The sequence below is a fragment of the Ambystoma mexicanum genome, chromosome 5p (assembly GCF_040938575.1).
Source record: "Ambystoma mexicanum isolate Mex_15411 chromosome 5p, UKY_AmexF1_1, whole genome shotgun sequence".
Taxonomy (NCBI): Eukaryota; Metazoa; Chordata; class Amphibia; order Caudata; family Ambystomatidae; genus Ambystoma; species Ambystoma mexicanum.
The window spans coordinates 728,713,925-728,732,802 of NC_090930.1; the positions used below are offsets into that span (position 1 = coordinate 728,713,925).

The window sequence follows — 18,878 nt, forward strand, 5'->3', positions numbered from 1 at the left end:
GACTACGTTTTTTTTAAAACAATTTTTATTATTTTAAACAACACTCCAAACATTACAACTTTTAGGACGTTCATAATCAATGTCAAACCAGCACATTATACATTTCCCGTCCTCCCCCCTCCCTCCCCACAAACTCGAGCCGTTTCAACAGTGTCATCTATATGAGCATTTTCAGGAATCTCAGTGCTTGTCGACTCATCTGAGTCTTCTGTTTCCTGATTGGCCTGGTGAGGGGTTGCCATTGAGGTCACTAGCTGCCTCCAGGCTATCAGGGGACCCACTTCCTCTTCTCCCCCCCCTGGTGGCAGCTTCAAACCAAACTGCAGTTTCTGCTTCTGCCCATCTCAGGAGGTCCGTCCACCATGTCTCCACTCTAGGCCTATGGGCCGCCTTCCAACACATTGCAATCCTGCGCTTGGCCAGGACATAGGCCAGATCCTTCATTTTGTTGATATGCTTTAAATTACGTGGCCTGGGGAAATTCCCAAGCATGCATGCCCCAGCAGACCCCACATCCAGCACCACCCCCCACCGGCCATTTTCGTCTTTATTTCTTCCCAGAATCTATGCACCTCTGGGCAAGCCCTGAACAAGTGCAGCAACCCTGCCTCCTCCTCTCCGCACCTGGGGCATTTCTGTATGGCTGAGCCTCCAAACCTGGCTATTCTTCCAGGGGTCAGATAGGCTCTGTGGGTGACATACAGCTGGATCTGCTGGAGTCTCGCATTCCGGGCACCTTTTTGTGGTACCTTTGAGCTCTATCACACTGTCCATCTGTCATGGGTTCTCCCATCTCCTCCCAATCATGCCTCAGCTGGAGCAGCTCCCTCTCTGCCTTCGCTCTTAGGAGCTCATATATCCTAGATGTTTCATGTCCACCCTCTGAGATATCATACATCATTTCCAGGGTGGCATCAGGTTCTTCCGCTAGTGCTGTCTCAGGCCACCTTCCCCTTAACCGTTTCAAGAGCCTGATGTATGTAATGTATTGGCCACTATACTTTAGACTACATTATACGTTACAAAGCATGTTTCCATCGTTTCCTAAACAGCCCGCAACATGGGATCTACTACATAACGTAATTCAGGCGAAAGCCGAGGGGAGACTAGTGTCACTATTATATAAAACCCTACTAACAGACATAGTTACCAGTGACCTCCGAAAAAAGACAAGGTGGGACAAAGCCATTCGTGCAACAATACCCAATGAGGATTGGACATATATTCTTCGTCAGACCTAGAAAGTTGCATTAAACACGCGCTATAAACTAATTCACTTCAATTTCGTACACCAGACTTACCACACTCCAGCAAAGAGCCACAGACACCCTGAATTGTCACCACAATGTTTGAGGTGCGGCGCTGCCGTCACAGATTTCATGCATTTAGCATGGGATTGCCCTCGGGATATATCGTTTCTGGTCCTCTGTCCTACAAACCATAACGGATATAGTGGGTGAGGAGCTGCCTTCTACCCCATTCGAGGCGCTCCTGGGTTTGACCAAAAACCTACAACCTGCAGTGAGGAAACTAGCAGCCCTACTACTGGTACGCAGAAGGGTTGCCATGACATGGGGCCGGGGCCCTACCCCTGCGGTTTCAGCATGGAAAAAAGACATTCTATATTGTCAGGATATGGACACCGAATTTACACGGACATTACCGCTACACGCGTGCCCCGCCCGGCATCTGGGGCCCATACATAGTATACTTGCTAAATACCGACGAGATCTCAGACTCACAAACTCAAGTTACATGATCAGTATGGGAAGGTGGAAACCAACAAAGGATGCCGCTAATAACAGGCTAAGATATCTGGGGAGGGTGGTGGAGTGGGGGTGCTATGAGCAAAGTTGATGGCAAGTTGTAACTGTTGTGATGTACCCGGTTGGTGCAATTGTATGTGCTTGAAGATGTAAAAGCCAAAAATAAAGTTATAAAAAAAAATGAAATTCACCAGAATCAGCCTCAGAAATTCCTGGAGAAAGCGGTTGTGATACCAATCTTTAAAAAGAGCGACAGAACAAAACCGGAAAACTATTGCCCTATATCACTACTAGATATCCTAGGAAAATTATATGCCGGTATTTTACTGAAAAGACTGAAAGAATGGTTAACATCGAGTGGAAGTTTTGACCATAGACAGGCAGGCTTTGTAGAAAGAGTAGACTGTGGACTAAACCGGTTACTACTCAACCTATTAAAAATGAAAACTCTAAATGAGAACCAAAAGCTATTCCTTGCGTGCATCGACATGGCTGCTACGTTCGATGGAGTTGATCGACAAATTCTTTGGGAAAAACAGATGCAAAAAGGGTATCCACACGGATCTATTAAGGGATAGGAGAGATGACAGGACAGAGGATGTCAGCAGGGAAAGGCACTTCAAACATAACATTAATAAAAAAGTACACAAGACCACATTTTGAAAAGTATAATTTAGCACTTACAATTAGAACAGTGGAAGGTATGAAAACATTTGGTATTTTCTAAGTTTAGTTTTCATTTTTTGCCATTTAATTTCATTTTCTGTGGTAGCCACAGCAGCAACAACAACAACTGCAACAGGGGCAGCATCAATGGCCTAGTCATTGGGCACAAATACCCTGAGATTTCTCAGCGCTCGACCAAAAGAGATCAAAGATGGCATAAAAATGAAAAACAGAAAGGGCTGGATCAGAACAGTAATGTTTTCAATATCTTTCTAGACACCTATATAGTCTGATTAGTTTTTAAGATTTCATTGTCAAACATTCTGCCCTCACACTTTATGTTTTCATATAAAAGACCTATAGAATTAATTCCTGCCATTTTAGAAATATCACCATGTCAATGTTGCCTTTGATTTGGAGAAGAGTCCTCCGTCTTCCAAATTTGACGCCGCCCTCAATAATTTGTTATGAATTGGGCATTATCTACCTCAAGGTCAGAGCATTCTGGCGATATTTATCATTCTTTGGGAAAATGCTGGTCCCGACAGCAAATTCTATGTTGCTGGATTTTCAGAAAAGCCTGTGAGCTTGGAGGTCTCCGAACCTTGTCTGAAATAAAGGGGCTTGCCCTATTATTATTGGCAGAGAAGTGATGCACTGTGCTTGTTCTCATTGGTAATCCAGAAAAAGTAAAGAGGGATTAAGTTGTAGCAGATTTGGCTAATTAATACAGGTACGGAATTTCATGCATACTCCTCCTTACGCCATTTAAAACGAGATCATAAAAAGACAAGAAACAGAGAAACATCCAGATATTTATTTCTAATGTGTGAATCTTTGAAGCATTAAGAGAAAGAGCGTTCCACTGGTTTACAAAGAACTACTTTTTATCAACTGATCATATGTGGAATAATTGTCTGTCAGGATCAAATAAATCCATTGTAAATGCAGTCACAATTTTCTTTGTTTCATTATTCATAGAGAGTGCATTTTAATATTGCTTTTAAGTATTTGCAGCTCCAGTTTATTTTTTTTATTTTATTTTTTATTTGTGGTTTGGGTTGCCAAAGACTTCTCTATGTAGTAATTTGTTTACTTTAATCGTTTTGTGATTAACTGGTACTGATAAAGGTTGAATTGATTTTAACCAATACGTTTTTTTTTTTTAAAAGTTGATTTTGTGTTTAATGCATTTTACAATATTTACATTTTCAATATATTCCAGTAAATGTTTTAAATGATCTGGTACTTAAAGTGCACTTGTATAAAGGTAGTTTTGATCACCAAAGGTCCTAGCCATACACACAACCAGCAGTCTCAGAGTTACATTTGACAACTACTATAGGTGTTTGTGCTCACAAGTAATTAAATGAGGGTGTTTGACTTGTCAAGCTGCTTGGATGAGATTTCCCGAAGAGGACCAGATGAGCTTTGCTGAAGTGTGTGAGATAAGGGTCTGCACACTAGGGAGCATATTTTGAATTCACATCTGGAAAATCATTCTGAGTCTGTTGCTTCCTGAATGTTGGGATTTTTATGGACACTGTGACGAACTGAGGGAATTCGTCACTTCTCCCCAAGGGGGAGCCCCTCCTAGTAAGGCTACGGAGGTGAGCCAGCTCCCCAATACCCACACTAGGGGTCAATGCAAGTAGGACCTCACTGGGAGAGACTCCCCCTTACGGTCAAGGAACTCCCTGATGACCTACACATGATTGCATATATGGAACCAGCGAATTTACAAAATAATTGCATGTTCCAAGACCAGGATGAAAAGAAGACCAAGTTACTTATCCGTGGAAACGTTATTTTGACTGGATGTTCTTCTCACATATTCCTCATCTTATGATCTCTCCATATTCAGCTTTAGCTGCTTTGGAAAAATGTTCCAATAGGTGTCACTGTATGTCGATGCCTGTCGACACGATGTCCCTCGAGGGCCTCCGTCCCAGTGTCGACGCCAACAATGGTATATAGCGTGTGCAGCGACAGTTTCCTTCAGTTCCTATTTTTACGTGTGTTGGTTTATCCTACGCCGACAGCTAATCACCCTGAAAGAGCATAAACTTCAATAACATTGAAATTCCACTGGGCAGTAGGGTGGGAGGGCTGATGAGGAATACGTGGGAGGAACATCCAGTCGAAAGAACGTTACCACTTACACCTCATTTTATGATGGACTCCCAGAGCAGTGTTTGTATTTCTGGAGGAAGGAGTTCGAATTTTCAGTTCAAAATTAGAATTTAAGAGTTCCAATTGGTCTGTGTGTACAGAATGTAACACTGCCTTCCCAAAAAAAAACTTCCCAGCCTGAGGAAGAGTCCAGACTATAGTGCTTGGCTAGTGTGTGGGCTGAGGACCATGCGGCTGCCGCACAAACATCCTGAATTGGGACTCCCCTCTGTAAGACAGAGGTAGTAGCCATGCCCCTGCTCGAATGTGCTCCAAGACGCTCACAATGATCTTTTCCAGCTAACCTGTAGCATTCGGAGATTGCAAGGATGATCCACCTAGATGAGGTTTGTTTTGAAACCGCCAAACCCAATTTATGGCCCGTATATCCAATAAACAGTTGATCGTCACGTCTTAATTTAGACACTCTGAAAATGTATAAACTAAGTGCACATTTTGGGTCAAGCCTGTGTAGCCTCTCCTCTTCCTATCCAGGATGAGGTGGGTGATAGAAAGAAGGTAACATGATTTTTTGAGTTAAATGAAACTCAGACACAATTTCTGGTAGAAAAGTAGGTTTAAACTTAAGGCCCATCATTAAAGAATACTGTGTAAGGAGGCTTGCAGGACAGGGCTTGAAGTTCACTCACTCTAAGGGCTGACTTAACGGCCACTAAAAGATTGGTCTTTAAGGTCAACAATCTTAAAGGACATGAGTGTATAAACTCAAATGGAGCACACATTATTATTTTTAAAAGTAGGTTGAGATCCCAAACCAGGACTTGAAAGGGGACCAGAGAACAGAAATGTGTCAATCCATTCAAGAATTGTAGAACTAGTGGAATCTTGAAGAAAGATACCTCTTCAGAGGAGCGTTTAAAAATAGATAGCGCTGCCAGATACCCTTTAATTGTACCTACCTGGAGTCCCAAATTAGCCAGGCCTAACAAGAACGATAACACTATAGGTGTACTGCATGTAAAAGGGTCCACATACTTATCCCTGCACCAGCTGCAGAACCTCTTCCAACGGCAGCGGTACAAGGACTTCGTTGTTGGCCTTCTGGCCGAAAGCAAAATCTCCATTACGTCGCCCTAGAGGTCCCAATCCTTCTATCTCAACTTCTCAGAAACCATGCATGAAGGTTGAGAGTCTTGACCTCTGGATGGAGAACCAGACCCTCCTCTCGCGAGAGAAGGTCCTCTCTTTGTGGAAGATGCATTGGAGGGCAGATGGACATGTCCAGAAGATCCAGGTACCACACCCTCTTGGCCCAATCCAGAGCAATTAGGATCATGGGTTTCCCAAACCTTCTCAACCTTCTGATTATGTGAGGAATGACTGGGACTGGAGGAAAAAAAGCACAGGAATGAAAACTCCACTACAAATGCGTGGAGAGATTCCCTGGAGCAGTACAGTTCGCACTTCCTGTTCGCACTTCCTGTTCGCACTGGTCACAAACAGATCTACTCAAGGGGTTCCCCAAACGGCGAAGATCTCTTGAAGGACTTCCTGAGCTAGTTCCTACTCGTCCGCCACTGTGTTCTCCTCTCTGGCTGGGTGAACTGCCCATCGAGAGATTCTTTCTTGAATTGCCCAGTACCAGTGCTGCATTGCTTCTCTGAAAAGTGGTAGTGACCCTACGCCTCTTCTCTTGTTGAGGTAGTGCATGGCCACTGTGTTGTCAGTAATTATCAAGACATTCGTTCCCCGTACAGAAGGCAGAAAGGCCATCAGCGCTAGTCGGATCACCCTCAGCTCCAAAAGATTGATGTGTAGTGTGGACTCCGACAGAGACCAACAACCACCAATGGTCAGATCGTTGGTGTGGGCTCCCCATCCCTTGAGTGAGGTATCTGTCATTACAATTATCTCCGGCTATGGCTACCAAAAAGGTTCTCCTTTCAGAATGTTTTCTTCGTAGGTCCACAACAGCAGATCTTGTACTACTATGCTTGGAACCTGAAGGAGGTCTGACATTTTGCCTGAGAATTGTGACCATTGAGTCCTGAGAGCCCACTGGAAGGATCTCATTCTCAGGTGAGCCTCTGGCACCAGGAAAATGCAGGAAGCCATAAGGCCAAGCAACCTCCGAAAATGAAAGGCCGGAAGACTCTGGGCATTTTGGAATTTGTTGACCATCTGCAGAATGTCTTGAGCCCTCACCTCAGGTGGCAAGGCTTTTAACAAGGAAGCGTCCAGTACAGCCGCGATGAATTGGAGCCTTTGAGATGGTATCATGTGGGACTTCTTGAAATCCAGACTGTGGAGGGAGCGACGGGTGGAGCTGAGAAGTTCCAGGGTTGGGGGCTGGGGGGACGTGCCCTGATCAGCCAATCGTCCAGGTATGGGTAGACGTGAATCCACCCTCTACTGAGACTTGTTGCCACCACTGCCATCAACTTGGTGAAAAACCTTGGGCGGAGGTCAGCCGAAATTGCAGAACTCGATACTGATAATGAGAACCGACAACGGTCAACCTTAGGTACTTTCTGTGCTTGTGATGGATTGGCACATGAAATTAAGGATCCTGAAGGTACAAGGATACCATCCATCCCTGAAACTGCACGGCCTCAAGGATCTGAGAAAGGGTAACCATCTTGAACTTGGCCTTCCTGAGGAACTTGTAAGTTCAAGATGGGTCTCAATCCTCCGTTCTTCTTGGGGATTAGAAAGGGGAGTACAAACCCTTGTTTCTCTCCGCTGCAGGTACCGGTTCTATTGCACCTTTTTCTAGCAGGGTCAAAATTTCCTGCATAAGGAGCGGATCTGGAACTTGGAAAGAGCTGTTTACCGGGGGATGATCCTGAGGCCTTTTTAAAAAGGGAAGGCAGTAACTCTGGGCAACTGTTTCCAATGCCCATGCATTTGAAGTAATACCCTGCCATTCTTTCAGATGCTGTGAGAGTCTGCCTCCCACCGGGGTCTTGTGGAGTAAGGCCTCAGAGAGGTTTTGAGGCAGCTGATGCAGTGGCTGAGGGTAAAGCGGCCCCTGCCTGAGCAGTTTTAGCACCTCTTCCCCCATCCATCACAGGGGAATCTTCTCTGACCTCTTTGATTCAACAGTACTCTTCCTCTTCCAACTGAGGTGTAATAGCGAAAGGACCTGCCACTCCAAGCTGTACCAATAGGGCGAGTAGGTGGCTGTCAGATTGCTGCGCCAACGGATTTGGTTGCAGCTTTGGAGGTCTGCAGCTTCTCCAGGCTCTCGTAAGCCGTGCTGCCAAATAAATGTGTGCCGTCAAAGGGGATGTTAAGAAGTCTAGACTGTACATCTGGAGCAAATCCAGACTTTCTCAACTAGGCAAATCTGCTCATTACAGTGCTAGCTGCCATTGCTCTGCTGATACTGTCTGCAGATTTGAGACCAGTCTGGAGGGATTTGCACATTGCATCTTTCCCATCCCTGAGAATGTTTAAAAAGTCGTCTCATTCTTCCCCTTCGGGAATATGTTCAGCCTCCATCGCAATACAATCCCATAATGTGAAAGTGAGCTTTGCCAGTGCATATGTGGCATTTGCTGAAAGAAACATTTCTAGCCCAAGCGCCATAACGATAGTCATCTCTGTCTGGGTGTCATGGTCATGAAGTCAGGGGCACAGGCATGCAGGGGTTGCATGCACAGGAGACCTGGGTGGACACTGTCCTGGTGCCTTTGGCGCAAGGCTCATGAACAAAAGTAAACAAGAACATCCATTTAACACCAAAAAGCTTTTATTATGCACATAGCACTTCAGATGCATTAACCTTGAACATTACATCCATTAAGCAGGATGCATTAACCTTGAACATTCCATCCATTAGGCAGCCCCAAGTGCATTCTTGGGTGTGGCTGCTAATGGATTGCCTTCGCACATGCTCACTCTCTAGGAGGCTTGCCTATGATCTCAGCTATATAAACTGCCCCGATCCTCAAGACAGACGCTTTGCGTTTTTCTGCAGTTGCAAGCAGCGTAAAGCTCACCGTCACCTGAGGTCAGACTTACCTTTGAAGATCCTGCTTCCTGGACATCCTGCTTCCTGCCAGCATACTAACGAACTGGAGGAAGCTGTTCTTACCTGTACATCTCTTCGGCGAACCAAGTATTGATCTTTACACTTTCCGGAACGCCGAAAACTTCATCTTGGCACCGCAGCACGACACGCTCAATCGTCAACAACAGTGCCTGCAAGGACAAACAGAAGACAAGGTTAGACATCGAAAAACAGTCAGTTTAAGGTTGTGCTTCGCCATACTTCGCACTTTCCCTTAAACCATCACTTACCTGCAGTCGAACATTGCGGTAGCATCCATCTTCCATCCGGACGCGTCTCGCGTCTCACAGCTGCATTGAGGCCGCATTTCCATCTAAGGGAAGAAAACAGAAGAGACATTATTGCATTCATAAATAGGAGCAACATATAAAGACATTAAACAGAACGAACAGCATCACAAGAGTTCAAGAAAGACTTAACAATCATAAGTCGAAGCATAGTCGCAGCTGCACTGGACTAATCCTTATCAGGGATCAGTGAAGGAACTAGATCCCATTAGACACGCCCCTGCCAGAAGTAGCAGGACAGAGAGCTTATCTTCCATAATTCACAGGTGAGCTTTATGGGCCGGCATATGCTCACAGAAACCGTATTTTGGGGTGAAGGGTTGAAGAGGTACAACAATCACAGATTGGCGCACTCACACACTTCTCTCCACGCAGGAGCAGTATCACCACGTACCTCCACTCACAGCATTTCTACTGAGGGAGAGGTCTGAATGGGGTGATTCGAGTTCAGGGAGGACAGCAACCGTGCCCCCACGCCTCAGCAGAGACCCGGTGAGCGTAACACTGGGCGGGTAGTTGGGTATGCCTGTTTGGATATAGAAGTGGCAGCCTGAACTACCAAGCTTTCACGAGTTGGATGTTTTGTTAGATAGTATGGGTCACTACTTGACGCACAGCACTTACTCATTACTTTTTTGTTCACAGCTGGAAGTAACTCCTGCGTCTCCCTGTTGGCATTAACTCTCTTTTGCAAAACTACATGGAATGGTAGAATGGGGTCCTCCTGGGGTCACTTGTCCAAAATATCAGTCAGGTCACCCTGCTCAAAACGTGGTGCATCACTCTAGATATCAGTAGTCTAAGATCCATCGGCCTGATCCGAGGGTCTGGCCTGTCAAACTCCATTTCTAGGGAAGTGTCCAACCCACCTGCAGATTGCAGGGTGTCATGTAGGTCCTTTACTCTTGAGTCCTCATTAATTAAGGCCTCTGGAACAATATTTGTCCCATATGGCAATCGAAATGGACGAGATTCATCTGAAGATGGTTCATCATCATGATCAAAAATTGAAGAACGGGATTTGAAAAAATCCTTCCTTGGCAGTGGAGTGTATGTTTTCTCGACATCCTTCAAGGATTTTGGGACTTGCGTAGACAATGGAATCAAAGTCTTCGACGCCTTCAGCGTCTGTGGCATCGAGGGTTTTTTAGGGCATGACATGGAGTCCTTTAGCACCAATGGCGTCAATGATATTGGCTTCTCAAGGAGTTTTCTCATGGACACCCGGGCCTGAGGGTGCACAGGTTTTGTACCTTACCTTCTTTTTGTCGTGTTTGCCGACACTGGCATGGCTCTGTTCTTTCTTCGAGGGGGGGGTCGAGGCCGCTTTCTTGAATACTTTGAGCATCTTTAGTCTTAACTTCTCCCACTCGGCGGGTGAGGCTGATTTGATCGGGCACAAGACCCGTCCCAAGGTCTTGTGCCCGATCAAATCAGCCTCACCCGCCGAGTGGGAGAAGTTAAGACTAAAGATGCTCAAAGTATTCAAGAAAGCGGCTGTCCCAAGGGTTCGCGGTGGAGAGAGCCCACAGGGCCCTGACCAGGAAACCCCAACCCGGAGCCCTCCCACCCCCAAGATCAATGATCGCTAAGATCATGAAGTTCAAAGATCGGGAGAAAGAAATTGACATTTTCAAGAGAAGGGGGTGATAACTAGGAGCTCCTCCAGAATAACAATCTACCAGGACTACACTGTCATGTTCAAAGACAACGGGTGCACTATGGTCCAACCAAGTACCGCCTCAAAGTAGCGGGTATACATTACATGCTGCTGTACCCTGCCAAACTGAAGGTGATACGAGAAGGCAGATAGTACTTTTTTGAGACGACGGAAGAGGCCCACGCATGGACAGACCAACAGGGTATCCCTCAACAGAGATCCAGAAATGCCAATAATGACGAAAACCTACCCCAGTGACAACACAGGTGAACCCAACATGGGGTTCCAGCACCACAGATATGCAATCCAGATGGAATACAGTAATGGAGCGACAAGCTTTGGTTCTGCCGCAGAGCACGACAAGACACAAAACCCCAAAGAGTTGTACTAGTTCAGATGTCAGTTCTAAGGCATCATGTTGCGGTGGGCCAGCCCCACCCAGGTGGGCAGTGCAGAGAAGCAGCGATGCCCGAGCAGGGGGAGGGTGGCTGAGCGCTTCTTTAATAGTTGTAGTTAGTCAGTTGTTTGGTTGGTTGGTGAAAGGCACGAGAAGTGGAGGAAGTAGCATGCAAAGAAGAAGATGGCAAAGCGCGAATGACGACGGAATCGACGATGATCAAATGAAGCAAGGCCGGGAGAATATCCCCAGCCTGAGGTCCCAGGCAGCACAGACCAGGGTTAGAGAAACAAGAATCAGGCAAGCAGGCTCGCATAAGACTTTGGGAGAGGCCTGGCCACAGGGTACACCAAAAAAATGGGTCATTAAGAAGTAACTATCGCAGCCTGGAACGTCAGGGGACTCAACGCCTACGTCAAGAGACTCAGAGAACACGCCTGGCTGAACAAGATGATAATGAAAATGGCTATGTTACAGGAGACTCACTTAACGCCAGAGAAGCAAACCAAAGTGGCCAAGAAATGGGGCGGCCAAATGTACAGCTGAACGTACTCCAACTATGCTAGGGGTGTGCTGATATGGATTGCCCCGGGGGTCCCTTTCCAGCTGATAAAACAAGAAAGTGACTTAGAAGCCAGACTCGTGATAAGGCTTTACAAATGATCCTGAACCGACTGTATTTGGCGGACGTCTGAAGGAGGCTACATGGAAAATTGAGAGGGTATACACATTACAGTGCCCCTCATGGGATATTTACACGCATAGACTATTTATTTACGGGCACAGAATCTCTGAGGGAATTCACTGGGATAAACATCAAAGCACAAACACGAACAGATCACGCACCATTGCTAGCAACATGGGCACATACTTATTGGAAGGCCCCTATACCAACGTGGCAGCTGAGGGTAGAGGCACTGATGGAGGTTGAGTTCCAAGAATATCTGCAAGACACGATAGATGATTATTTTGAGAACAACATGGGAAGTGTAGAGAGCAACGGTACGAAACGGGATGCCGTTAAAGTGGTGTTCACGGCGATAGGGAAAACCGGGGGACTAAGAGGGAGCGCCCTGGCAGACCTCAGGGAAATAGAAAGGGAGATAGAACTTGACAAACGCCAAGCAGGTATAAAAGGGGAGGAATCGGGGGAACTTGCAACGTTGAGATTGAGATGTGCCTCAATCTGGGAGAGACTGGGGAGATTGGACTACGGGAAGTATATACAGAGATTACATTCAGAGGGAGATGAGCTCGGCAGGCTCCTGGTCTGGCTTACCAAGCAGGAGAGTAGGAGGGACCCTATTAATACAATAAGAGACGACGCACGGGAAGAGGTCAGGGACCAAGAGGGTATTAACAAAATATTTTCACAATTCTATGAGCGTTTGTACGCCCCCAACCCAGCGGTGGAAAAAGGCAATATAGCCGACGCCTTGGCCGAGATCAGTCTACCAAAGTTAATGGAAGAGCAGGCCCAAATATTTGATGCCCCCCCTCACAGTAGGCGGGAGATTACAACCAGGATTTGGCCTTGGTGAACAGGGTGTATCTCATCATCCAGGCATGGATGGCTTTGCACAGTCTATGCCTGAATGATGACAAAACTGAACTCATCATCCTTGGTTCTACGTCCAACCTAACCAAACTCGACCACAATTATGCCAACTTCATCATAGATGGGAACCTAATCAAGGTTTCGAAAGAAGTAAAAACCCTAGGAATATACCTCGACTCCTCCCTAACCTTCCACAAACAGGTTAGCTCGATGGCATCCTCTACGGCCTACACATGTAAGCTCATAAGAGCAGCCAAACCCTTCCTCTCCACCCACAGCTGCACTACACTAGCCAGAGCATTGGTATTATCCAAACTGGACTATTGTAACGCCCTCTACATAGGAGCCACCAAACAAATCACCAACAAAATTCAGACGCTACAAAACAACGCCCTTAGGGCAGCACTCAATATTCCCAGGAGGGAACACATTTCCAATATCAGGAAATCCCATAACTGGCTCAGCACAACAGACAAAATCCTGCTTAAAGTAGCATCGCTCACCCACAAATGCCTGAATAATGCTGCCCCACGCTATCTGGCAGACAGAATATGCAAACACAGCCCCATCAGACCCACCAGAACCTCCAATGCTAATCTGCTCACCGTCCCCAGGTTTAAACGCACTAAAATGGGTGGCAACAGCTTCCAGGTGAAAGCACCTCAACTCTGGAACTCCCTACCACCATCGCTCAGAACTCCCCAACCTTACTCACTTTTTAGACGCAACTACATCCATTGGTTAAAGAACACAAACCACTAACACCTCTAACACCACACGGCTGCTCTCCGCGTTGCATGCTTTAAGAGAATCTGTAAATTTGTAATACTAAACTTGTATATATTTATAATTCTTTAAATACATCTACTGCATTCTCTCCTGCCAAACTGTACACATGTTCCTTCATCGTCACACTGTAACTATGTAATGTAAAGTATAATTATGTAATGTAAAGTATAAGCATCCTGTAACCAAGCTTTGAATCACCTTGCTGCTCATGCGCCCTCATACCCTCGGGTCTGGTGCGCAATACAAATGAATAAACTAAACTAAACTAATCTAAACAGTGGAGGAACTACAGACTATAAATGCTGAGCTCCCATCTGGCAAATCCCCGGGACCCAACGGGCTCCCAGGCATGTTTTACAAGAGTTACAAGGGCAACCTAGCATGTAGGCTGTTGGAAACCTATGAAGAGGCGTACAAGAAGGCGCAGTTGCCGGACAGCATGTAGAAATCGGTCATAATACCCATCCTTAAACTAGGGAAATCACCACTAGACTGTGCCTCCAATAGGCCAACCTCCCTGATTAACCAAGACTCCAAAATCCTGACGGCAGTGCTCGCAAATCGACTTAAACGGGTGATACCCAAGCTGGTCCATCCGGTCCAAACAGGCTATGTCGAGGGGCGGAACACGTTGTGGAATCTGAGAAGACTCCACCATGTGGTGGACCAGACGAATCAGAGACGGGGCGAATGCGCCATAGCGTCACTGGACACTGTTAAAGCTTTCGATTCCGTGAATTGGGTGTGGCTGCTGAGTGTTCTCGCCCACTTTGGAATAGGGGAGGGGTTCCTCCGCTGAATTGGTTGCTTTATAAAGATCTCGGAGCAAGAGTGAAAACTGGGAGGCACATCTCGGAGGTCTGGAGGATTTACAGAGGCAGAAAGCAAGTGTGCCACTAACACCGATATTGTACATATTGGCCCTTGAGCCGCTGGCGGTCTTCCTCATGGCCAAATATAGGGACACTGGGATAGGCATAGATTGTGTTATACACCAAACCTCGTTATACACAGATGATCTGCTCCTCTTTGTGGGAAACCCACGGGTGCACCTACCATGCCTACTAGAAGCAATAGATGTGTATAACAGACTATCAGGAATAGCTATCAACAAGGATAAGTCCTCCCTATTCCCCCTGGCTGATCTGAGATGGGTCCCCCGAACCAACTGCCAGACCTGGGACTCACATGGGCACCGCGCTCTTTCCGCTATCTGGGGATAGTGGTGCATCACGATATCACGGACACACAAATACAATACACGCTAGCCCTTGTTAAGACACAAAGCCACGGCCGTCTGGAAGACGCTTCCGCTAGGAATGAGAGGGAGGGCGGCTCTGCTGAAGATGATAGTATTGCCACGCATGCTATACTACTTCACAAACATCCCACATGATATACCCAAGGCATTCTTTACACAGTTGAACACAATGGCACGAGAAGTCTTGTGGTGTGTTGGGGGGAGAACAGGATTGCCCTGAATACTCTGCAAAGAGAATATCTAGCGGGCGGCATCAGATTGCCAGACTTTGAACGATATTACCTTGCAGGGCAATTGTAATTTGTGGTGAGAGGGTTAGGGGATGAAACATCAATAGACTCCTTGCTATTCCAGCCGGCATTGAGACAGTACTATCTGATTGAAATGATGTGGATAGACAAGTCCCTTACCAGAACCCTACCCAATATGGTCAAACTGGGCCCGATCCTGTGGAAAAAGGCATGGAAAATCCAGGGGGTGTAGGACCCCTGCTCCGCGCAGATCCCCCTTGCGGGATTTGCTGGCGCGGGCACTGGGACCCTCGCAACATACCAGGCCCATTGGGAAGCCAAAGGCGTTGCCCAGATTGGAGACCTGTGGAAAGGAGGACAATGGGTGGAATTCCAATACCTGATGGAGGAGCATGAAATACATAGTGGCCAATTTATATTACACAACAGCATGGTTCAGACAATTAAGAAGAGATGGCCAGAATTGCCAGATGAAGAGGATCCAAAGGGGATGTTGGATGCACGGTGCAATGGATCAAAAGGGGGACATACAGTCTCCAGACTGTATGAACAGCTACTGAAAACCAACAATGAGCAGGAACTGCAAACAAGAGAACGTTGGGAAGGGGCGCTCTAGAGGTCCTTCTCCGACCAGGAATGGTCCAGAGTCCTGCAATACCCTTAAAACGTGTCTAGGAATGCAGGATTTAGACAAGCACAGCTTTACCTCATGCATAGAGCATACCCCACATCCAGGAGAATGTCCACAATGGGTGTCAGGGAACCCCGGAACTGCCCACAGTGCGCTGTAGAGGAAGCGGACGTACTGCACACGTTATGGACCTGCCCAGTGATAAGGATCTTTTGGGAGGGAATCAAGGAGAGGATGGCCGGGGATGGAATCCGCGTGCAAGCGAGTCTTACCTATTGGGCCTTTTTCCTAGAGGAGACAGACAGAGGAAACATCTGGCCAAGATGAAGGACTTGGTGTGCATTCTGGCAAAGCGCCGCATAGCAATGGCGTGGAACACAAGTTCGGGACCGAGCATAGACTCATGGTGAGGAAATGGTCGGTAGCGGAAACGGCACTGTGGACAAGGGCGTTGCAGAGGGGGGAAGGAGAGAGTTGACATAAGATACTTGCATGGAACTCCCTGATACAAAACGTATTCGGACAAAGGGAAGAGAGTAGCACAGACGACCCCGGAGGAGCGGAAGAACATTAATAGGGGAACTGACAAACGAAAAGAGTACCCCCCCACACATAGAAGGACTGGGCTATAAGCTTGAGGCTGAATGTGATGGGAGGCCACTGATCTGGGTAGCACGGCCGAAGAAGCGCGCCATGATGGATGATAATGATGGGCGGAATCCACGAAGGAGTGCCAGAGTGATTGTTATGCTTGTTGTTGTTGTTGTTGGTTAATGTTGTAAAACAAAGTTAAAAAAAAAAAATGGATTGAACGAATATAAATATGCTTGTTTGTATATTTTCTTTAATGCACACTTGCTGCCTCATCACAAGTTTGGTGGTACCCTTAAATAAATGCAGAGGTAACGCCATTACCGCTGCATTTAAGGGTCCGGCAAATCAAGGGTCTGGCAGGATTTACCCCCACCTCTGAGCTGGGGGTAAATCCACCGTGATTTTGCCGATTTTCAGTGCTAATACCGCCGCGCTAATACCGCTGGCAGTAATAGTGCGAAAATTCCCCATTGGACCCATTGGGGAATGGGGAATTCCAGAATGGGCCCAATGGGGAATGGGGACTTATTCCGCCAAACCCGTGATCTGGCGCTAATAGGGGGGTTTGGCAGTAACGCGAATAGCCCCAGCGGTATTACTGCCGGGGATATTGCCCACCTTGTGATGAGGCCCCTAAAAGAATAAGTCTGCCTCCTCTAACCAATACAAGCACTGTCACAAGAAATTGTAATACACACCTGGTCCCTTAATGATGCTAATCGCTTTTGGGATAGCACATGCAGTTCTCTCACTTTTAGCAGTTCGGCCTCTTTTTTCTTATATTCATTTTGTATTTTCAGTAGATGCTGAAAAATAAAAAAAAAGGACAAATGAAAATCTAGGAAAAATGTATAAATCATGAAATTATGATCGATGTTCACATTTCACTGGGTTATTTTTATTATCGTGTCATTTTGTTTAACATTAAAACTTAACACTTATTTAATAACAATTTTGACAAGACAAGAGAATAACAAATAAAATCAAAATTAAACAACAATTACAAAGATTGAATCCATTTAAAAAAAGAATATGCATATCAAGAAAACATACATTTCCTAGTAAATCCTTAAAAAGGTATCAAACTCACTCTAAAAAGGAATTGATGCAAAGTATTCAATAGTGCACTGGAAGTAGTATCAAAAAGCCTATCCCATAAAAACTCCCAATGGGCTATTCTCAAGTCTAAAATAAATGTCTCAAAACAATTAATCCGCAAACTGCTTAAGGCATCACATTCCACGAACAGATTCCCAAGTGTTTCAGTGCCAATGGAACAATGCCGACAAACAGGACTCTCAACCCCAGCCTCCTTCCAAAAACTGATTTGCACACATAGGAAGTATTTTAAGTCGAAACCGAAAGATCTCTCTTGCAAACTTCCATGAAGGATCTTTAACTAAGTAAAACGCCTAAGTTCCCAGTATTATGTAACATTTGTCTCAGTCTTTATAATCTTGTAATTGACCAATGTATTGCATGTGCTACACCTACACTGCCTCCATAACCGTTTTTCACTCCTAACAGGATCCATGGCGAAATCAGAAATCAGCCAACCTAAGGCCATTGTTTTCTTCGTGTTTTTCTTTGTGCAGTGCTAATTTACCTCCTCCCCTTATGTGAGGCAATGCATTTACAGAGTCAAGTTAAACTATTCGTAACACAAAATGTCATACATGAACACCTAAAGCAGCCTATCTTCAGTAACAAGTTCATAACATTTAATGCACGTGCAGATATGGCCACAGTACAAAATACACATAGGGCTCTTGCTAGTAAGGCTCCCTAGGTTTTACAGGTTGTATTCACAAGAGCATGTGAAAAGTAGTTGAAATTAGTACCCGGCGAGAGTCAAGCAGAATGCAACACGCATTCTGATTGGCTCTCGTCGGGTCCTTACCCAGCCGAGAATCCTTCGATTCTCGGCCGGGACTCCAGCTGCCTTGTCCTTGGCGGGGGGAGCGTGGCAGCCCCTCAGCCCACGGCTGAGTGGCTGCCTCCGCCCAGTGTTGCCAATTTAGCGACTTTCTCGCTGTATTTAGCGAGAAAGTACGCCCCCCCTAGCGACTTTTTATTAAAAAGCGGCTAGCGAGAAATCTAGCTACTTTTTTCAATTGGTTTGGAGACTTGCTCATATTTGCAAGTTTCCAAACAAATTGAAAAAAGTGTGGTAATCCGCCCGTTTTCTAACGGGAGTAATGTAAAAACACACTGAGGTGTTTACTGTTAATCAGAGCAATTTTATTGCTCTTAAAGTAGCCAGCCCGCCCCCAGAAACGCTCTACAGGAACTGTATGTTAAGGGGATGGACCTAAAGAAAAAGGTTAAAAGGGGAGGGGGCCACAGTAAAAGCCATAAATCGTAGGGGGAAAGAGGAGGTAATTATGTAAATTAGGCAGTGACGTCATCTAGCTACTTCTGGCGACTTCTAGGGCAGCCAATAGCTACTTTCTTCACTGAGGAGTTGGCAACACTGCGTCCGCCCCCCGCTGGGGACTCGGTAAGCTTTTTTTTTTCCCTTCCCTCCCTCCTCCCTACCCCACCCCACTTACCTTCTTGCTCCTGCATCCCTGGTGGGGACGATGGCAGCCTCCACCAGTGTGGAGGCTCCGCGCCTCCACACAGCTGGAGGCTTCCATCGTTCCCTGGCAGGGAGGAAGGTACGTTTTTTTTTTCTCTCCCCCCTTCCCCTCCCTCCCGCCATCCCAACCCCACTTACCTTCTGCTTCTTTTTTTTTTCGGGAACGGACGCGCTGGGAACACTTGTGTTTCCAGCGCGTCCGCTCCCGAAGGCCGCCATGGAAAGAGAA

General features: G+C 46.3%; 1 protein-coding gene across 6 annotated transcripts in view; it reads right to left on the reverse strand.

Annotated features, from left to right (window-relative positions):
* ENOX2 (ecto-NOX disulfide-thiol exchanger 2) overlaps nucleotides 1-18,878 on the reverse strand; it is a 2,107,113-nt gene that overhangs the window by 284,814 nt on the left and 1,803,421 nt on the right. For all 6 annotated transcript variants that reach the window (XM_069613111.1, XM_069613112.1, XM_069613109.1 and 3 more), the window contains one exon: nucleotides 16,767-16,874. In XM_069613111.1, coding sequence (XP_069469212.1) covers nucleotides 16,767-16,874 — 108 coding nt within the window. The remainder of the gene's footprint in view (nucleotides 1-16,766; nucleotides 16,875-18,878) is intronic.